Consider the following 17,901-nt stretch of genomic DNA (forward strand, 5'->3'; position numbering starts at 1 on the left):
TTCTGGAAGAAACAACTCCTGATGTGAACCCTGGGGCAGAGGGTCAAGCCTGCCCTTGACCTGGTGGCTTTCACTCACTGTCCCATTCAAACACGCCCGGCGCCCCACAGGCCGGCCTCGGGGCCTGCGCAGTCCTGCACCTTGGAAGTGGAAGGCAGGAGTGGAAACAGACACGCAGCAGCCAGTTCAGCACTAGCGGGCGTCTGCTGTAAGGGGCAGACAAGGCGTCAGACCAGCCTGGAGACTCAAGGACGTTGCATAGGACTCCGCTAAGCTGAAGAGTAGGCAGTAACCAAGACACAGCTAGTCTCTACTTGACTGGAAGTTTTAAAAAATCAGGGATTGAAGTAGGATTTTTGCCTCCGTCAATTCACCTTTCACTTTATAGGGTAAACTGATCTGCTCTCTCCAACAATGTAATAATAACTAGTACTGACCAGTTCAATTCAGAAAAAGAATAAATGCTTTGGAAATCAAGAGGGACAGTATTGTTCTGACACCAAGTAGGCATCATCCTGCAAGTCAATTCTCTTGACACCAGTGCTTTTATCAGAACCTATGGGTCAGGGCAGAGTGCCCCCACAAGGATGACCCATTTCAGACTCCAGGCTCAGGGGCCAGCAGTCCCACGGCTACAAATGCAGGGCCCCTCCTTCCCCAGAGATGGCCGGCCCGCAGTTCCAACCTCGAATTGTGTGGCTGGCCTTTCTGGTGACCAGCCCCGTCCTGAAGTCCTCCCGGGACCCGCCAGGAGTCACCTCATTGGCTCTCCTGTCACTCAGGAAATTCCAAGGATTTCTGAAGCTTGGTGCCAGAAACTGATTTCAAAGTTCAGATATATTCTTTTTACATCACAAGTATCAACTGAAAATCACTTGAAACTAATAAAAGTCAAATATGAAATAAATTAATAAAAGTCAAGGCCCTTCTTTTATACCAGTAAGACCAGTAATAAAATAAAACAGTTCAATGGTCTCAGTACAGCAGCAAGAAGTATATAATTTATCGGAATAAACTTAAAGAGAAATGTGGTGCGGAGTGCAGGTGACACAGGGGAAAGTCAGGACAAGGCGGGTGAGGCTAAGTCAGGGGAGAGGACCCCTGTGGCAGGAAGGAGAAGGGACGACCCTGGGGCTGACTTTTAGGATGCAGACTAAAGACGGTGGGCATGTGCGTCCCAGCGCACGTTAACTGAACTCAGAACATCCAACATGCCTTGGTGTGAATGTGAGGGGCAAGATGATGCCCGAGGCTCAACAACACTGGCAGCTTATTGCCCGGCAGCACTCGGGACCCCCAGCCACACTGAGACTTTCCTTGTGGCCACTGAACAGATGGCCAACCTGAGCAGAGCCACGCACACGCCCGTCACCCCCACCGTGATCCTGAGGCCGGAGGACAGAGAGAGAGAACGCCAAGGCCGGCTAAAAACAAGACAGCGGGCAGGGACTCAAGGAGGAAGTTTAAGCCGAAGGTTTATTGCTTTACGTTGATCTCATTCACTACAGTCTTATAACACGGTTTAAACTTATTTGTTTTTATGTTGATTAAAACAGAAAGTTTAAATCTGGATAGGGAAGCTCCTACGGTTTATTCATTTTATTTTTCTAGTATCACCATCTAGTGGAGAAAACTTTGAACTTCAGACAGAACGAGCTGGGGTTCAGGAAAACAGTCATAGAGGGCTTAGAGGGTGACCGGCAAGGTCCTGACCCCCTTACGTTCCTAGGATGGCTGACTGCTCCCAACAGGCTGGGAGGCATTGCCGGAACCCCCTCAGGTTTGGAAGCTGAGCCTGCAAAGGGCAGCAGCTTGCCCAAGGTCACACCACAGCCCACTCAAGCCCAGATTCGAGGGCAAGTCGGCACATTTTCACCTCGCATTCCATCCAAATGGCTCGATTTTATTCATGGATGAGACCACAGGAGTAAAGTACGTGTACACATGGAGATATGGAGGATTTTGTCTTCTTTTTCCTTTTTCTGATTCTTTTCTTTTAAATATATATATATATATATATACGAACAAAGCACTTGTATAAAAATAAGACAGGACTACACTATATAGCTTCGTACCTTCCAACTTTTACACAGGATTACACAATAAATGTTTTCCCATTACAGTAAAAACTTTTGAAAACATATATTAGGTAACAATAAAGGCAGATACAGAATTACATTTATATGTACATACACAGCAGAGTCTTAAAATGCATTTTAAAAGACTGGAAGAGGGTGTTGAAATATTAAGTGAGAATCTGAGTAGATTTTTCACAATAAGTGTGTCTTAGTTTTAAAAAAATTAAGTTTTAAGCTTTACATTTATTAAAAGATTTAAGAAGCTTCACAGATGTTGCCTGGTTTGTTGTTACTATTTCAAAATATTTTGTGTTAAAGGTGACCACATGTCCATTTATTTCTACAAATGTTTAAAATTATTGTAGTGTACTGTTTCCATATTTAGAAATACTTTCATTCAAAACTCATTTTGAGGACAACTCTAGAACCTGACCAGTAGCGGAACATGCCACACCAAACTGTGTCCCTTTGGCCTAAGCATTGTACTGTCACTGTTTAGTCGCTCAGTCGTGTCTGACTCTTTGCGACCCCACGGACTGCAGCCCACCAGGTTCCTCTGTCCATGGGATTTCCTAGGCAAGAACACTGGAGTGGGTTGCCGTTTCCTTCTCCAAGGGATCTTCTTGACCCAATGATTGAACCCGAGTTCTCTTGTATCGTCCAGCATATTTTTTACCACTAGGCCACCTAGGAAGTCCACAGATTATACTGAGCTGAAGGCAATTAAGCAGATACAAGAAAAGCTCTCTGCTTTCCCCTTACTTCCTAGGAACAGGACATAAATTTGCAAAGGTGTCCCCCATCCCATCTACGAGGAAGAGCAGAAGTTAATGGCTGGAGGGAACCCTAGACCCTCATCAGCCTAGAGGCGGCACCGGAGAAAGCTACGTAATATACTTAACTAGTTCTTGTCTCTCATTTGTTGTTGTTCAGTCGCTCAGTCGTGTCTGACTCTCTACGACCCCATGACGGCAGTACGCTGGGCTTCCCTGTCCTTCACTATCTCCCGGAGTTTGCTCAGACTCACGTCCATTAAGTCGGTGATGCCATTCAACCATCTCATTCTCTATTGCCCTCTTCTCTTCCTGCCCTCAAGCCTTCCCAGCATCGGAGTCTTTTCCAATGAGTTGGCTCTATCAGGTGGCCAAAGTACTGGAGCTAAGTTTCAGCATCAGTCCTTCCAATTAATATTCAGGGTTGATTAACTTTAGGATTGACTGGTTTGATCTCCCTGCAGTCCAAGGGACTCTCAAGAGTCTTCTCCAACACCACAGATGAAAGGATTGATTCTCCAGCACTCAGCCTTCTTTACAGTCCAATTTTCACAATCATATATGACTACTGGAAAAACCATAGCTTTGACTAGATGGACCTTTGGCGGCAAAGTGATGTCTCTGCTTTTTAATACACTAAGTTTGTCTCCCATTAGTTTCCCATATATTTGCCTTAACCCAGTTTGCCTCCCTAAAAACGTAAGGTCCTTTTCCTTTGTCCTGTCACTTCCCTTTAAACCTGTTGTGTTTTCTGCTAAGTTGCCATCCAAGCCCCAGTTCATCACTAGGTACTCCGTGTGTATGAGACCTGCACACGTTCACAGTCCTGTTTTTCTCTTTTTAATCGGCCTTCTGTTGGTTAATAAAGCTAATAAGCTAATAAAACTTAAGGCAGAATGAGGAAATGTCTCTCTAGGCTCTGATAACCTCTTCTCAAACTACCTGCTTTTGTGAAGTTCAGGGGCTGTTTGCTCTGGGCAATAATTAAAAGGTTATATAAAAGTTCGTGATCCTACAATTCAAACTGCCTGATGGCCAAAGGGTAAAGAGTCTTTCTCAACTTTTTTGCTTACCTCTTCTAATCAGAAAATCGGGTTTCAGTCCTCTTTACAATTGCAGGGAGGTTGCAACACATACTTTAAATCCAGCATCGACTGAAAAAATATTTCCTTTGCTGTTCATTTTTATCCTTTTATATAGTGCTAGTTACCTGTGGTGCTGGAGAAGACTCCTGAGAGTCCCGTGGACTGCAAGGAGATCCAACTAATCGATCTAAAAGGAAATCTGTCCTGATTATTCATTGGAAGGACTGATGATGAAGCTTCGATGCGTTGCCCACCTGATGCAAAGAACTGACTTACTGGACACGACTGGGCGAGAGAACAAGTTCTCTGTGATCCATTCCTTTTTGTAAAATCATCTCACAAGAAGAGGCTCAGACAAGCCTTAGGTGGTTGCCTTTCGGTTAAGTTTGAAGCAGTTCTTATGCAGATGAATTAGAAATTCCAGTCTTGTCAGCTTTTAGGAAAGTCAATTCTTCCCTAAAAATGTTTCATTTGTTTTCATCCCATCTCTGTTTCCTTTCTCTAAACACCAAAAAGTCAGGTTTGTGACACGTTTTTTAATTAGTTTCAGAAGAGCAGGAACGGGGCTCAGAGAAGGCCATCCCTTCGCCCACAGGCCAGACAGAGATCAGCGGGTCCTAACCCGACGTCGCTCGTCCGCCGGCGCCGGAAGATGCCCGCGCATTCCTAACGTTTAACTACGAAGCGGCCGTGAGACACCACTCGATTGGGGTAAAAGGCCAACAGTCTGGGGAGAACGGTGCTAGACGTGTGTCTCCGGCCGCCGCTGTGCGTGACCCTTCGGACTGTGTGGGACCCGTCCCAGACCAGCATTCCAGCCGCGTCCACCGTTTCCCTCACTTCCCCGCCCTCTGACTCCGCCCTCCGCCCCTACCGCCCCCTACCGCACGCAAAGCCACGCCCCTTGCGCAGCGGCGGCGCCTGTCCCATCGCTCTGGCGTCCCGCCCGCGGGTGGGTTTGCGCATGCGCAGCCTGCCAGCTTCCCCCGGCGCCGACCGGAAAGGGGCTCGCGGCCACCCGCCGAGCCTCCGCGGACTACGTTTCCCGTCGGGCCGTGCGAGCCGGCGCCGGCGGCGGCCGTGCGGGCTGCCGCGGACTCCGCTTTCCGGGGCGCCGCGCGAGGCGGCGGGGCGGTGGGTAGAGGGCGGGCCGACGCGGGCGGCCGGGACGTGTGGCCTGAGTGGCGCTCTGCGCCGGGCCGCGCGCGTCCTGCGGCCTCCCGGAGCCGGGGGCGCGCGGCGCAGGGCCTAGCGCGGCGGCCGCCATGGAGGTGAGCGGGCCGGAGGACGACCCGCTGCTGGCGCAGCTGCACCGGGTGCAGTGCCCCGTGTGCCAACAGGCTATGCCCGCCGCGCACATCAACGCGCACCTGGACCGCTGCCTGCTGCTGCATCCGGCGGGCCTGGCGGAGCCCGCGCAACCCCGCGCCAAGCGGCGCCGACCGTCCGAGAGCTCGGCGCTCAAGCAGCCGGCCACACCGACGGCGGCCGAGAGCAGCGAGGGCGAGGCGGAGGAGCCGGACGACGGCGGCGAGAGCGAGGGCCGCGAGAGCGACGACGCGCCGCCCACGCCCAGCGGCGCGCGCCTGCTGCCTGACTTCCCGGGCGCGCGGCCCGGCAGCCCGGGCGGCAAGGGCGCGGGGCCGCGACCGGCGGCGGCGGCGGCGGGTGGCGCGTCCCCGCGGAGCTGGGGCGAGGCCGAAGCGCCGGAAGAGGAGGAGGCGGCGGGCGACGCGGACGGCGAGGACGACGCGGGCCGCTGGGATGCGGACGCGGGCGCCGCGGCATTCGGGGCCCCCGGGGGCCGCCCGCGCGCGCCGGCGGCTGAGGAGGTGCGGCAACTGCTGGAGGGGAAGCCGCTGGCCGACACCATGCGCCCCGACGCGCTGCAGGACTTCGTGGGGCAGGGCCGCGCCGTGGGCCCCGAGACGCTGCTGCGCTCGCTGCTCGAGGCCAGTGAGGTGCCCTCGCTCATCCTGTGGGGGCCACCGGGCTGCGGCAAGGTCAGCGCACCGTCCCGGCCCTCTGCGAGGGGAGATGGGGGGGGGGGGTCCGATTAGGGCCCCCGAGGCGTCCCGCCCCGCCCGCACCCCCGGCTGTTAGTAGCCGGATTCTCGGGGGAAAAGACAGGTGGCCTGGAGCAGTTTCCCATTCGGGAGTGTGTCCATTCAGTTTGGGGCGGGGGCCAGAATGCAAAAAATTTTAAATTTCTGTTGTGCTTCCTTCTGTTTAGCTGTTGGGTTTCTTGTTCATTCGTTTTGTTCTTGCAAACAGTTCTTTATCAAACCTCGAAACTGTACTTATTTAACAGGGCTGACCTGAGAACTCCTTCCCTTTGCAAGTCGCTTTCATCCACTGTTTTCCATAGTTTCTTACGGTGCCTTGTCCTTTATAGAGACAAGTCTTGGTGCGTCTTGGTGTCCAGCGCTTTCTCAGGAATTAGCACAAGCCCAGAGGTGGGCACTTAGGATGCTGGAATCTAGAGAACAGATCATTGGAAGGACACTTGAGCAGCAGTCTTAAGGCGGCAGGTGTTAAGACTGAAAAAAAGAGAGAACCAAGCGGTGCTTAAATGTATACATTTTATCTGCTGGAAAAGGGAGAAAGCACCACAGAGTGGAAAGCGGAGCCCGGGATTGGGTGTAGAGGAGCTCAGAGCTGTGAGGCTCAGACACTTCGATGGTGGTGTTTCTTTGGTTCTTCTTTCCAGCTTTATCCTCTGTTTAGGTGTCTTGCTTGTCTTGTGCTTTCCTTTGGTCAGGAACTGTCAGATTTAACCTAGATAGCACGGTACTATGCAGTAGCATCCTTACTGATTCCCGAGAACTCTTTGCTTAAGATGGTCAAAACGGTTAATCAGATGGAAGAGGCAGAGAAGAATGTCCTTGGGGCAGTGAGCAGGGCGCACTCACAGAGGATGCTCGGCCGGAAAGGCATTGCACTAGGCTGATCAGTGCAGAGGTGGCTGACGGGTCACAAGCTAGGCAGGTGTGGCCTCTGGGCTGGGTCTGGCTGAGGAGCAGCCGCAGTGTCTGATGGGGCCATGTGACCTTCAGAAAATAAAATGACCCCTTGCCACTCATTCCGGAGCGTATTTGCCCCTCTTCACCCCCATCCTTACTGTTGCACTTCGATGCCGACAGTAATAATAAACTTAATGAGAGTGTGTGCATGTGTATGCAGCCCCCAGTAAGCACCAGCTGCCGAGCAACACTTTTCTTTGGAATTCTTTGCTTCCTGGGAAGCACTGATGGAGGCGTTGCTGCTGCCTCACTCCATCCACAGCGGACGGCTGCATGTGCTGGTTTAAGGTCACCGTTGATCTCCCAGTTCAAGTGCTGGCTCTCTTTTGCGCTGCCTGCCAGCTTCGGGCTGTGGTACCCCTGGCCCGTGGGTCTGCGCCTCGCTGGTCGGTGTTGCTGCTCTTGGCTGGGTGAGGTTGCATCTACCACCAGCTGCGTCCATTCAGCAGCTCTTTCCAGAGATTCTGGAGATCTTAGTGTCCCCTGAAAGGCATCAGTGGAGTTAGACATGAAGGAGAGGAGGTCAGAATTAGCTGAACTTTCAGCTGCTTTTCCTGCTTCATGTGTAGCGTTTTTTAGTGTGTGAAGACGCGCTGCGCTGTTTCAGGTGGTTCTCCGCTGCTGAGCACACCAGTGTCCAGGCCTCTAGAAGGTCCTGGTGCCCGTCCCTCCGTCTCACAGTTCCCGCCCTCCGTCTTTTCACAGACCACGTTGGCCCACATCATAGCCAACAACAGCAAGAAGCATAGCATCAGGTTTGTGACGTTGTCAGCAACCAGCGCCAAGACAACCGACGTGCGGGACGTCATCAAACAAGCTCAGAATGAGAAGAGGTTTTTCAAGAGGAAGACCATCCTTTTTATTGATGAGATTCATCGGTTCAATAAGTCTCAGCAGGTATGTGCTCTTCCTTCTGCTTCCTTCTGGTCCTTGCGAATGGGGACTTGAGTGTGAAGCCTGTGCGGTCACTGCACACAGGCTCAGGGTGGGGGTGATGGTGATTGTCCAAGAGCCCAGGCCCTCCACCCTTCTCCTTCACGCCTGTTACCCTCACTTTTTCTTAGCATTTTTTTGGTGGCCAGAAAATGCTTCCTCTGTCTGATAAATGAAATTGTAGGTATGAGAAAAAGTACTTTGGGTCAAGTTTCCAAGTTTCAGGCATTTGTAATTGAAACATCAGAACTGAGTGGACAGCTTAAGTTGCTGATTTGATCCTGAACTTGGGATTAGGAAAAGACGTGATAGCCGGCTCACCCTGGATCCTGCAGGCTGTCGACTGGGGTCAGCGTCTTCTGTTCTCCTTCCCTGATCAGGACACGTTCCTTCCGCATGTGGAGTGTGGGACCATCACCCTGATCGGGGCGACCACGGAGAACCCCTCCTTCCAGGTCAATGCTGCTCTCCTGAGCCGCTGCCGAGTCATCATGCTCGAGAAGCTCCCCGTGGAGGCCGTGGTGGCCATCCTAATGCGGGCCGTCAGCTCCCTGGGCATCCAGGTGCTGGGCTCCAGCCGCCCTGCCGACCCTCTGAGCCACGGCGGCGGCGGCAGCAGCTCCGAGTAAGCAGCTCTGGGTTGGGGTGGGGTGGGGGGCGCTTGGCTGGGCTGGAGGGCAGGATGGAGGAGGGTGTCCTTCCGGGATGGACAGGTGCATGTGGTGCTGGTCTGCAGAGGGCTGCCCTGCCTCTGCAGGTGGAGAGACCCCCCGTCGTGGGTGGCCCCGGCTCTAGCTCTCGGGTATTTGCCTTGGTGCCAGCAGATTCCGGGCTTTTCCTTGCACACCTTTTTATTAAGGCTCGCAAAACCTAGAGAGGCTTTTTTGATTATTTTATTCATAGGAGAAACTTATGTCATGAATCTTTCGAAGTTTATACTCAGATTCCAATTTTCTTTTTTCTGCAGTTTTTTTTTTTTCTGTAAAACATTGACTAAGAATTAGTGTAAACGTTACTGTAAACTTTTTCAAGTGTTTTTAGGGTGATTGTTGTGCACTCTGGAAGTCAGAGACTCAATTCCACGACAGGAAAGAAATTGTAACTGAAAATGATGCCTTCAGGGCTGTCCGTTTCCTCCGGGTGATGTCTCTGTGTTGTGAGAGGCGCGTGAGTCTGCTCACACGCGGCGTGTGTATCGTGGGCCATCAGTTGCCTTACGTGGGGCAGGGCTCTTCCCGTATTTGTGTTAGAAGCACGCCTCTGCTGCCTGCTCCTGCCCCAGATGCAGGAGGAATTACCTAGGGCGCTGGGAAGCCTGGGCAGGGACCCCCTTCGGCCAGGTCGCATGGCTTGAGGGTCGAGACACCCACGCAGGAGCTGAGGGGCCCAGAGGGCCCCGCGGGCATCGGTCGTGAAAGCGCTCGGAGCGCACTCTGCCTTGGGTGCTGGTTGCTGAGGTCCCTGAACACCTCAGGTCTCTTCTGGACCTGAGCGCCCCTCCTCGCCCTCGCCTGAGGCCTCGAGGGTCTCAGGGTATTTCCTCCTCTTGAGGCCCCGCGTGGCTTCAGTGGGGTTGGGAGGAACTGGCTACGGCCTGGAAGCTCTGCAGCGTCGTTCTTGGCAGTCAGTTCCCGTTCGGAGACTTGCCTCGTGACCATCCCGAGCAGGCCTTTTTATTACTGCAACACATCTGTGTTTAGAAAGACTGTGTTTGGACGGGGGCAATCCTGGAATGTGGCTCGTGTGAAAGAGGGAATGAGGAGCCGTGGGAGACCAGGTGGACTCGCCCCATGCTCGTGACTCCAACGTGATGGAAGGGATGACAGTGGAACAGAGCGGACTTCAAACACTGAGGGAAGGATTGCATTTTCCAGCTGTGGAAAACTCATCTCTGTCTCTAAAGGCTTTCTCGCAGCCTACTCATTGGCCTCTGTCGTCACGAACGAGGCCCACTCACTGCCCGTCCATGAGGACTGGGCTCTGAGACCGCCTGTACGCCTGTCCTCTGCCCACTTCCTGCCCCGGGGGTGCCCGGTGCAGCCACAAGGGCGGTCTGTGCCCCCGGCGCTGACCCGATGGTGGCACAGCGCAGCGATCCACCCCTTTGTCTGGTGCTGACAGTTTCCGAGATGCCTGTTTGGTAAAAAGATAATACTGAGAGTTCTGAGTACCTGGCTTGCTTTTCAAAATAGCGTTTTATTATGAAGGTTGCAGACTCTGTATGATGTGACCCAGTTTTGTTTTCAAAGCTTGAGTGGATGGTCACAGGATAGACACGTACCAGGTGTTGTGAACGTTCTGCCTGCCCCAGGCCCGCCCCCAGCTCAGTGAGGTGAGTGGTTGGTGGGTGGGCGGTTCACAGAGCGGGCTCAGCAAGCGCTCTGGGTGCTGCGGATAAGGGTTTGTGGCATGTTCTCTTGTGTGCTTCCTGTCTGTCTCAGTTTTTAACACGTCCCCTCCTGAGGCTGCAGGGAAGCTGAAGTCGGTCCACTCCGTGTGCAGAAGTGGGGCCCGCCCGCCAGGCCCTGCGGCCCCAGCGTCGGGGCTGGAGACGATCGCCTCTGGAGGGCAGCCCCGCGGCACTGGCTCAGGCCTCCAGCCCCCCGCTCCCCCGACTCGCGGTCCTGCAGGCACTCTGCTGCCGGTGGCTCCGAGGAGGAAGGCCGTCAGGGTCACTAGTCCTGGGGCGAGCCTTTGAGGCCGTGTGGGTCTGCCCGCCCCCCACACACACACAGACAAGCACATATACACACACTTGTGCAGACACAGTTACACACAGACACACACACACTTGTGCAGACACATCACACACACAGATGTGCGCATATACATGCACACTTGTACACATACATACATGCTTATACACACAGACACACATGCACTTACACACACATATACATACATCACACACATACATAGAGACACAAATACACACCTGTACAGACACACATATACACACTTGCAGACAGTTAGGCATATCAACACACCGACACATATACATGCACACTTACACATATACACACGCTTATACACTCAGACACTTAGACATACACAGTTAGGCGCATAAACACACACACAGTTAAACACACTGACACACATATACACACTTATACAGACACATGTACATCACACAGACACACGCATATACACACATAGGCACAGAGACACGCAGATGTGCCGTCAGCGAGGCTGCCCTCCCCCGTGGCTCCCCCGAGCTACCATACCTCCTCTGCATCTGGCCCCCCGCAGCATCTTTTATCTTTCGTGCAGGTCGTCTAGTGTTTTTCCGTATCATCAAGAATTCCCTTTGGAAGTGGCTGTCAGCTTTACAAAGAGCCAGTGCTGTGGTCTCGGTGTGTGTTATGTCTGGTCAGGAGGGGCGGATGGGCCGATGGGAGAGCCGTCTGCTGTGAGCTGACTCCTGGGGGCGGAGAGGCAGCTGGGAGGCCTGGCTCTGGAGACACGGCATCCATGAGACGCCAGAGACCGGCCTTCGGGGGCGAGCGCAGCCTGGGATCCTCAAGGCTGTCTCCCCAGCTAGGCAGGCACCCTCGGTGAGCACTCCCTGCCCAGGCCAGTGGGGCCTTTGGGGTTGTTCTCCAAATAGCTTCCTCAGATGATCCGCGTCGATTTATTAATTGCTGTGACATTTCCAGCCGAAGGTTGGCAGGGACATGGCTGAGCTGTAACTTGGAATCATTGTATTTTGCTTTGTATGTATATATAGCTAGCCACAAAGAATAAGACCCCTCTATATAGCGAAGTTTTGGATACCTTGTCTAACTAGACAGAATAGGAAAAGTTGCTCAGTTAGACTCGAAAAGGAGTCACAGTTAGACCTTCTTGACAAAGGCCCACGCGTGGTCAGTGCCCCTGTGGCTGTGTGCCCCAGGCTAGTGCCGAGGGACTGGGGACAGGCTTGTCTGTGAAGGGAAGGACGCGTGCCTATAGAGTTGTCCCTCGGGGTCTGCAGGGCATTGGATCCAGAGCCCTCCCACCCCGTGGACACCAGAATCCGAGGACGCGCAGACCCCTTCTCTCACAGCCTGATGTTTGCATAGGACCCAGAGCACATCCATGCACGCGACGTTGTCTCTAGGCGACTCATCATACCTAACACGATGTAAATCACGTGTAGTTGTTGGACATGCTCTAATGCTTTGTGAGTGGTGGTCAGTGTGCAGCAGACTCAAGCTGTGCTTTTTAGAACTATCTGGAATTTTTCCCCTAATACGTTATGTCTGAGGCCGGTTGAATTCGTGCATGTGGAACCTGGAGATGCAAAGGGCTGAATGTCGGGTGAAAAAGGACCAAATGTCAGGTGAAATAACCTTGGGACTTAAGGGCGAGGCTTTGCTCAGCCTTGCCACTGCTGGCCATGTAACAGCACAGACCTGCCCCAATACCAGGGTTTGGGGCCCGGGCGGAAGCTTGAGCCTCAGGGGCCCTCGGTAGTGACCTTGTGGGGATGAGAGGCAAAGCGTGCTGCAGGAGGGGATGTCCAGGGTGTGACACGGTGGTGGTGTTGCAGGCCCTCGGTGTTCATCGAGGACAAGGCAGTGGACACACTGGCCCACCTGAGTGATGGGGACGCGCGGGCCGGGCTGAACGGGCTACAGCTGGCGGTGCTGGCCCGGCTGAGCGCCCGGAAGACCTTGGGGAAGAAGGGCGGGCAGAGCTACCCCCCGAGCCGCGTGCTGGTCACAGAGAGCGACGTGAAGGAGGGCCTGCAGCGCTCACACATCCTGTATGACCGGGCAGGTGAGTGACCCCCCGCCTGCCCCCCCCCCCCCCCCAGCAGCTCCACGCAAGGCTGCAGCTCCACCCACAGCTCTGCTTCGTGACTCGGGGGCTGACAGCTGGTGTGGAATCGGGGGAACTCTGGGTGTGTGTTTAGTTTAAGTAGCTTGGTTCAATTGGAGTTCTTTAATGAGAGTTAAAATCCTTAATTCCCTTGTGGCTCAGCTGGTAAAGAATCTGCCCGCGATGGGGGAGACCTGGGTTCAATCCCTGGGTTAGGAAAGATCCCCTGGAGAAGGGAAAAGCTACCCACTCCAGTATTCTGGCCTGGAGAAATCCCATGGACTGTATAGTCCATGGGGTCGCGAAGAGTTGGACACGACTGAGCGACTTTCACTTTAATTCTTAAAGGCACAATTAAAAATTAAGCTTAGGTAGAAATTGATGCTTTTATTCTGTGCTAGTTTTTTTTAAAGTGCTTTTTGCCATGTGCATTTATCTGTTTTCATAAAACCGTATTTACAGATAGCAAACCAGACATCTGCTCCTGTTACGTCCCTGAGCTGGAATAGTAAACATAAGCACAGCATATTTGTGTGTCTTTACCAAAGACGTGGGTGATGAAGGGAGTCCCCTGTAGACGAGGGTGTGTGTGATTCTGGGCGGTCGTGCTGGAGTCGGATTTCCACCCCTTTGGAAGGAAGTGGGGTCTCCACGGTGCTGCCTTCACCGCGGGCCCGGTGAAGCGTGAGACCGAGGCCCTGTGCAGCGGGCGGGGCTCAGCACCGTCTCCCCAGCCCCGCGTCCCACTGCGGCAGCTTTGCCCCTCCGCTGGGCTGGGTGAGGGCGGTGTCGGAGCTCCCCGTACTCAGGCCCTCCTGGGTCCCTCGCCGGCTCGGGCTTCCCTGGGGTCTGCGGGGAGAGGCCGGCGGCGCGGCGGCGCGGGGCTGAGCCGGGCTCTGCGTGCAGGGGAGGAGCATTACAACTGCATCTCGGCACTGCACAAGTCCATGCGGGGCTCCGACGCCAGCGCCGCGCTCTACTGGCTGGGCCGCATGCTGGAGGGCGGCGAGGACCCGCTCTACGTGGCGCGGCGGCTCGTGAGGTTCGCCAGCGAGGACGTGGGTGAGTGAGGGCGCCGGGCGGGGCGGGGCGCCGGGAGTGTCCTGGGCGGGGCCTTGGGCGGGGCGGGGCGCCGGGACTTTCCTGGGCTGGGCCTCGGGCGGGGCGGGCCCCCGGTGATCCCTGGGCGGGCCGTCTGGCTCCGAGTCACGGGTCCCTGCGTTCCTCGGTAGTGACCCCGCGGGGGTGCGGGCCGCCTTAACAGCTCAGGCCTCTGTAGCCGTGGGGTCCCTGGGACCCCGTGTCACGGCCCTGTCAGCGCCGTTCTCCCAGCGGCAGTTGCTCACGTGGTGGCCCCGTGTCGCCCTTGGGTGATTCTTGTGGCATTCACACTCTGATCTCTGCTCTTTGTTCTGGAGGTCTGCGACAAGTCCTCTTTGATGTCACTACTACAAAAGGGTTGACTCCCTCAAGGCTCTGGTGACAGTTGGCCTGTTGAGCGGTGAAGTGTCTTAGACACGACCCTTGCTGACAGTGTACTGTTGGCAAGAGCTCGGTACACGCCGGGGACCAGAAAATTGGTGCAGCTTGCTTTGTTGCGGTTTTCCCCTTACGGCGGCTTGGGCGTTACTGCAGTGGTGTAGAACAGGCCCAGGATCTCTCCGAGGTGCCCGTGTTGAAATGAAAGCAGTGTTTTAATTTTGCTTTGGAGTCAGACGTTCTGGTTTTCATCAGACAGCTCCCGAGATATTAATAGCAAGGGAGGATTCCAGGACCAGTTTAAAGGAGACGACCACAGAGCCGTAGCTTTCTTTGGGGTCAGTGAGTGCTCCGCTTTCAGCGCATCCAGCCTCGTGACCGTCTTCATGGCCTCTGCTCCTTACGTGTATTGCACATGGTCTCCTGTTTTTCCTACTAGATATAGAGCTTTTATCTCCAAGGAAACAGTTCTTGACCCTGCACAGGGACCACCCCACGCACACCTCTGGAGTCAGCTAAGATCAGATTTTGCTGAGTGATTCCTCGGTTAAGTCTGCAGGCGGTGGGGGTCGGCACAGGGGTGGGCACTGGGACTTAACTCGCCCCTGTTCGTGTGTGTGGCAGGCCTGGCCGACCCGTCCGCGTTGACACAAGCAGTCGCCGCCTACCAAGGCTGTCACTTCATAGGCATGCCCGAGTGCGAGGTAAGGCCCCTTCGGATGGCGCCTCCCTGGGCCTGGACCGCGGAGGAGGCTGCCTGGCTCTCTGACGCCCGTCTGGGAGCTTAGACGCTGGGGCGGGGCGGGGTTAGGGGGCGACCTCAGTGTCAGCAGGGGCTCGTGTGCGCTCCTCGGAGGCGTTCAGGGTTTCCTGGGGGCAGGAGCATCAGAGGAGCCGAGCAGGAGTCTCTGCAAGTTCACCCACAGGTAGAGCAGCTCCTGCCTAGCTTCATACGTTGGCGTTTTAAGAAGAATTTCATATGATGAAAAGTGTTTCAGTTTTAAAAGAAAAGCACCGGTCCGGTTTAGCCTCGCCTCGTGCAGGACCGCCTCCTCCCTGTTGTGGTTACCCAGACTGTGGGCCCCATGGGACGTTAGCACGGCGCGGGGGCGGGGCGGGGTCTCCCAGAGTTAACCCGAGCGGCGCCCCCCGACCCCGCTCAGGTCCTCCTGGCCCGGTGGGGGCAGGGTCCCCCAGAGTTAACCCGGGCGGCGCCCCCCAACCCCGCGCAGGTCCTCCTGGCCCAGTGTGTCGTGTACCTGGCGCGGGCCCCGAAGTCGGTGGAGGTGTACAGCGCCTACAGCAACGTCAAGGCCTGCCTGCGGGGCCACCAGGGGCCGCTGCCCCCCGTGCCCCTGCATCTGCGCAACGCGCCCACCAGGCTGATGAAGGACCTGGGCTACGGCCAGGGCTACAAGTACAACCCCGCCTACAGCGAGCCGGTGGAGCAGGAGTACCTGCCCCAGGAGCTGCGGGGCGTGGACTTCTTCAAGCAGCGGCGGTGCTGACGGAGGCGGCCGATGCGGCCGGGAGAGGAGGCCCTGCGTTGCCGCGGCGGGGGCCTGGCGGAGGCTGTCCCGGGCCCGCCTTTCGTGCCAGAGACGGAGCGTCCCTGAGGCGGGGGCACAGCTGCTGCAGCTACATGTGTGACGTGACGTGTTCGTTTGCGCCCCGTGCGACGTTATGCTCATGAAACGTTCTGGCGGCTTCGTGCAATGGATTCACGTTATAAGGAGGTATCTATTTTGTCATAGTATTTAAGTCATAATGTCATTTCAAAGTTTAGTTCTGTAGGTTTCTTTTGCTTTAAAAAATGTTTATTCTGGGTAGTTTCAAATTGGTAAAAAAAAAAAATGTAATTGTGGTTTAATACTGCATAGTGTTTTGGGTATTTTTTTTATATGCAAAGGTCTTATGAGCCAATAAAACTATTTCAAAGTACTCTTCAGTTCTTGCCTGTTTTCCACCTGGGATCCGCGGTTCCAACATCTGTCAGTGTTACATGCTGATGGGTAAACACAGAGAAAAATGACCCTAGGTAACAGCGTTCAGAAGTCTGTGTATCTATTGAAAATCCACTTTAAGAATTTGTAAGGATTTTGAAATATCATCGTGATTGATTTAAGTACAGTTGATCTTCAGTTCCAGAGTTGGTTGGTTCCCATTCCTTTGAGGCAATTTCTCGGAATCGTGGCAGCTTACGTCACAGCCCCAGTCTGGTTGTGGTGCAGCTGACGTCACCTGGCGAAGGTTTCAGCCAGGATGTGGCTCCGCATACTGTCTGTGACCCTGAAGGAGGAGCCCGAGGCCCCTGACTCTGCTTCCTGCCTGACCTGCTACTGTTTGCTCTCCCTTGACTGTTCGCCTCTGTTTCTGCGTCCTCTCGCGTCACTGATCAGACTCACCCTTTGGCAAAGGCAGGTGGCAGACCCTGAGAAAGGACCACACGGTTCTGCTCCGCTTCGCTGAGTCCTCAGGCTCCCTCCAGCCGTTGGGCGCCCCTCCTCCGGGAGGACCCCGTCTGCTGGTCAGCCGGTGGTCTGCCCCGTGGGGGGCCCGTCCTGTCCTGGGTGCCGTTGCTTCCCCGCATGTCACGTCTGACCTCGGGATCCTGTGCGCAACCTGCTCACGTGAGCACATCCTGCAGTTGCTTTAAGGAGCACGGAGGCCTGGGCAGCAGAACCGCCTGAGAGCCTGGGGCCGCTCTGACTCCGCCTGCAGACCTGCCCGATGGTTCGGGAATAACCTCTCGGTCGGAGGACTTCCCTGGTGTCCAGTGGCTAAGACTCCCCCCTGCCGAGGCAGGGGGCCCCGGTTCGACCCTAGGTCAGGGAGCTAGATCCCAAATGCCACAGCGAAGACCCAGCGCAGCCAAGTAAAGCCTACACTGTGTGCATGCTCATGTCACAGAGTCCCGTCTGGTGGTGACACCGTGGACCATAGCTCACCGGCTCCTCTGTCCATGGGATTTCCCAGGCAAGAATACTGGGGTGGGTTGCCATTTCCTTTTCTGGGGGATCTTTCGGACCCAGGGATCAAACCCCCCCACCCATCTCTTTTATGTCTCTTGTAGGTTCTTTACCACTAGTGTCGCCTGGGAAAACCCTAAAAAAATGTTTTTTCAAATAACTTAAAAAAGAAGCTCCAAGTTGGGCGTCCCCGGCCAGTCGCCTGCCTGTCCCCCCCTCTGCAGGCTGAGTGCGTCTTCCTGGGGTCGCAGTTGGCCGTGATTTATTTCATTGAGTGTGTGGGGGACCCGTTCAGTCTGGACACTTGGGTCTGAGTTCTGGGGCAGTTTTTTTCATTCAGTAAATACGGGGCGCCTGCCTCACACTGATCTCTTGCTGGAAATGTTAGGAGACGACAGACAAAATCCCTCGCTGTTGAAACTGGAGAAAGAGCGTTTGAGTATGGCAGTCCTCGCTGAGCCTGAGGAGGAAGTCCTTACCCTGGGGTGGAGGTGGACAGGCTGGAGGTGTGGTCGAGATGTTGGCGGCCAAGCGAACCTCATCCAGAGCCAGGGCGGTGCGGGGCAGGAGCCTGGTGCCCCGATACCCAGGGGTGGGGGCGGCCCTGGGCAGGGAAGTGCCAGGCAGACACAGAGACTCCTTGGTTCTAGAAGACGGCTTTTGCTCAGCGTTTCTGGAAAAGGAGCCATGTCCTGGGCCGCCTGCACTGCGGCGCTGAGCCGGGACAGGAGGGAGGCAGGGCCCGGGAGGCGCAGGGG

General features: G+C 55.0%; 1 protein-coding gene and 1 long non-coding RNA gene across 2 annotated transcripts; one reads left to right on the plus strand and one right to left on the minus strand.

Moving 5' to 3' along the window:
• Nucleotides 1–1,458: 1,458 nt before the first annotated feature.
• LOC139034022 (uncharacterized) lies at nt 1,459–4,777 on the minus strand. The gene is made up of 2 exons (XR_011486486.1): nt 3,925–4,777; nt 1,459–2,765 (listed from the first exon to the last, which is right to left on the minus strand). It is a non-coding gene; the product is annotated as an uncharacterized lncRNA (long non-coding RNA).
• Nucleotides 4,778–5,017: 240 nt separating this feature from the next.
• Nucleotides 5,018–16,115, plus strand: WRNIP1 (WRN helicase interacting protein 1). The gene is made up of 7 exons (XM_070464167.1): nt 5,018–5,939; nt 7,665–7,856; nt 8,273–8,517; nt 12,424–12,653; nt 13,602–13,757; nt 14,799–14,878; nt 15,407–16,115. The coding sequence occupies exons 1-7, from the start codon at nt 5,202–5,204 to the stop codon at nt 15,680–15,682; spliced, it is 1,917 nt and encodes a 638-aa protein (XP_070320268.1). The 5' UTR covers nt 5,018–5,201; the 3' UTR covers nt 15,683–16,115.
• The last annotated feature ends 1,786 nt before the right edge of the window (nt 16,116–17,901 follow it).

Source organism: Odocoileus virginianus, unplaced genomic scaffold, assembly GCF_023699985.2.
Source record: "Odocoileus virginianus isolate 20LAN1187 ecotype Illinois unplaced genomic scaffold, Ovbor_1.2 Unplaced_Contig_19, whole genome shotgun sequence".
Classification (NCBI taxonomy): domain Eukaryota; kingdom Metazoa; phylum Chordata; class Mammalia; order Artiodactyla; family Cervidae; genus Odocoileus; species Odocoileus virginianus.

Excerpts from the sequence above, each read along its gene's own strand:
- WRNIP1 (XM_070464167.1), top strand. The coding sequence starts at position 5,202 with ATGGAGGTGAGCGGGCCGGAGGACGACCCGCTGCTGGCGCAGCTGCAC. Across the intron at positions 5,940-7,664 it reads GGCCACCGGGCTGCGGCAAG|ACCACGTTGGCCCACATCAT; the intron begins GTCAGCGCACCG and ends GTCTTTTCACAG. Across the intron at positions 13,758-14,798 it reads GTTCGCCAGCGAGGACGTGG|GCCTGGCCGACCCGTCCGCG; the intron begins GTGAGTGAGGGC and ends TGTGTGTGGCAG.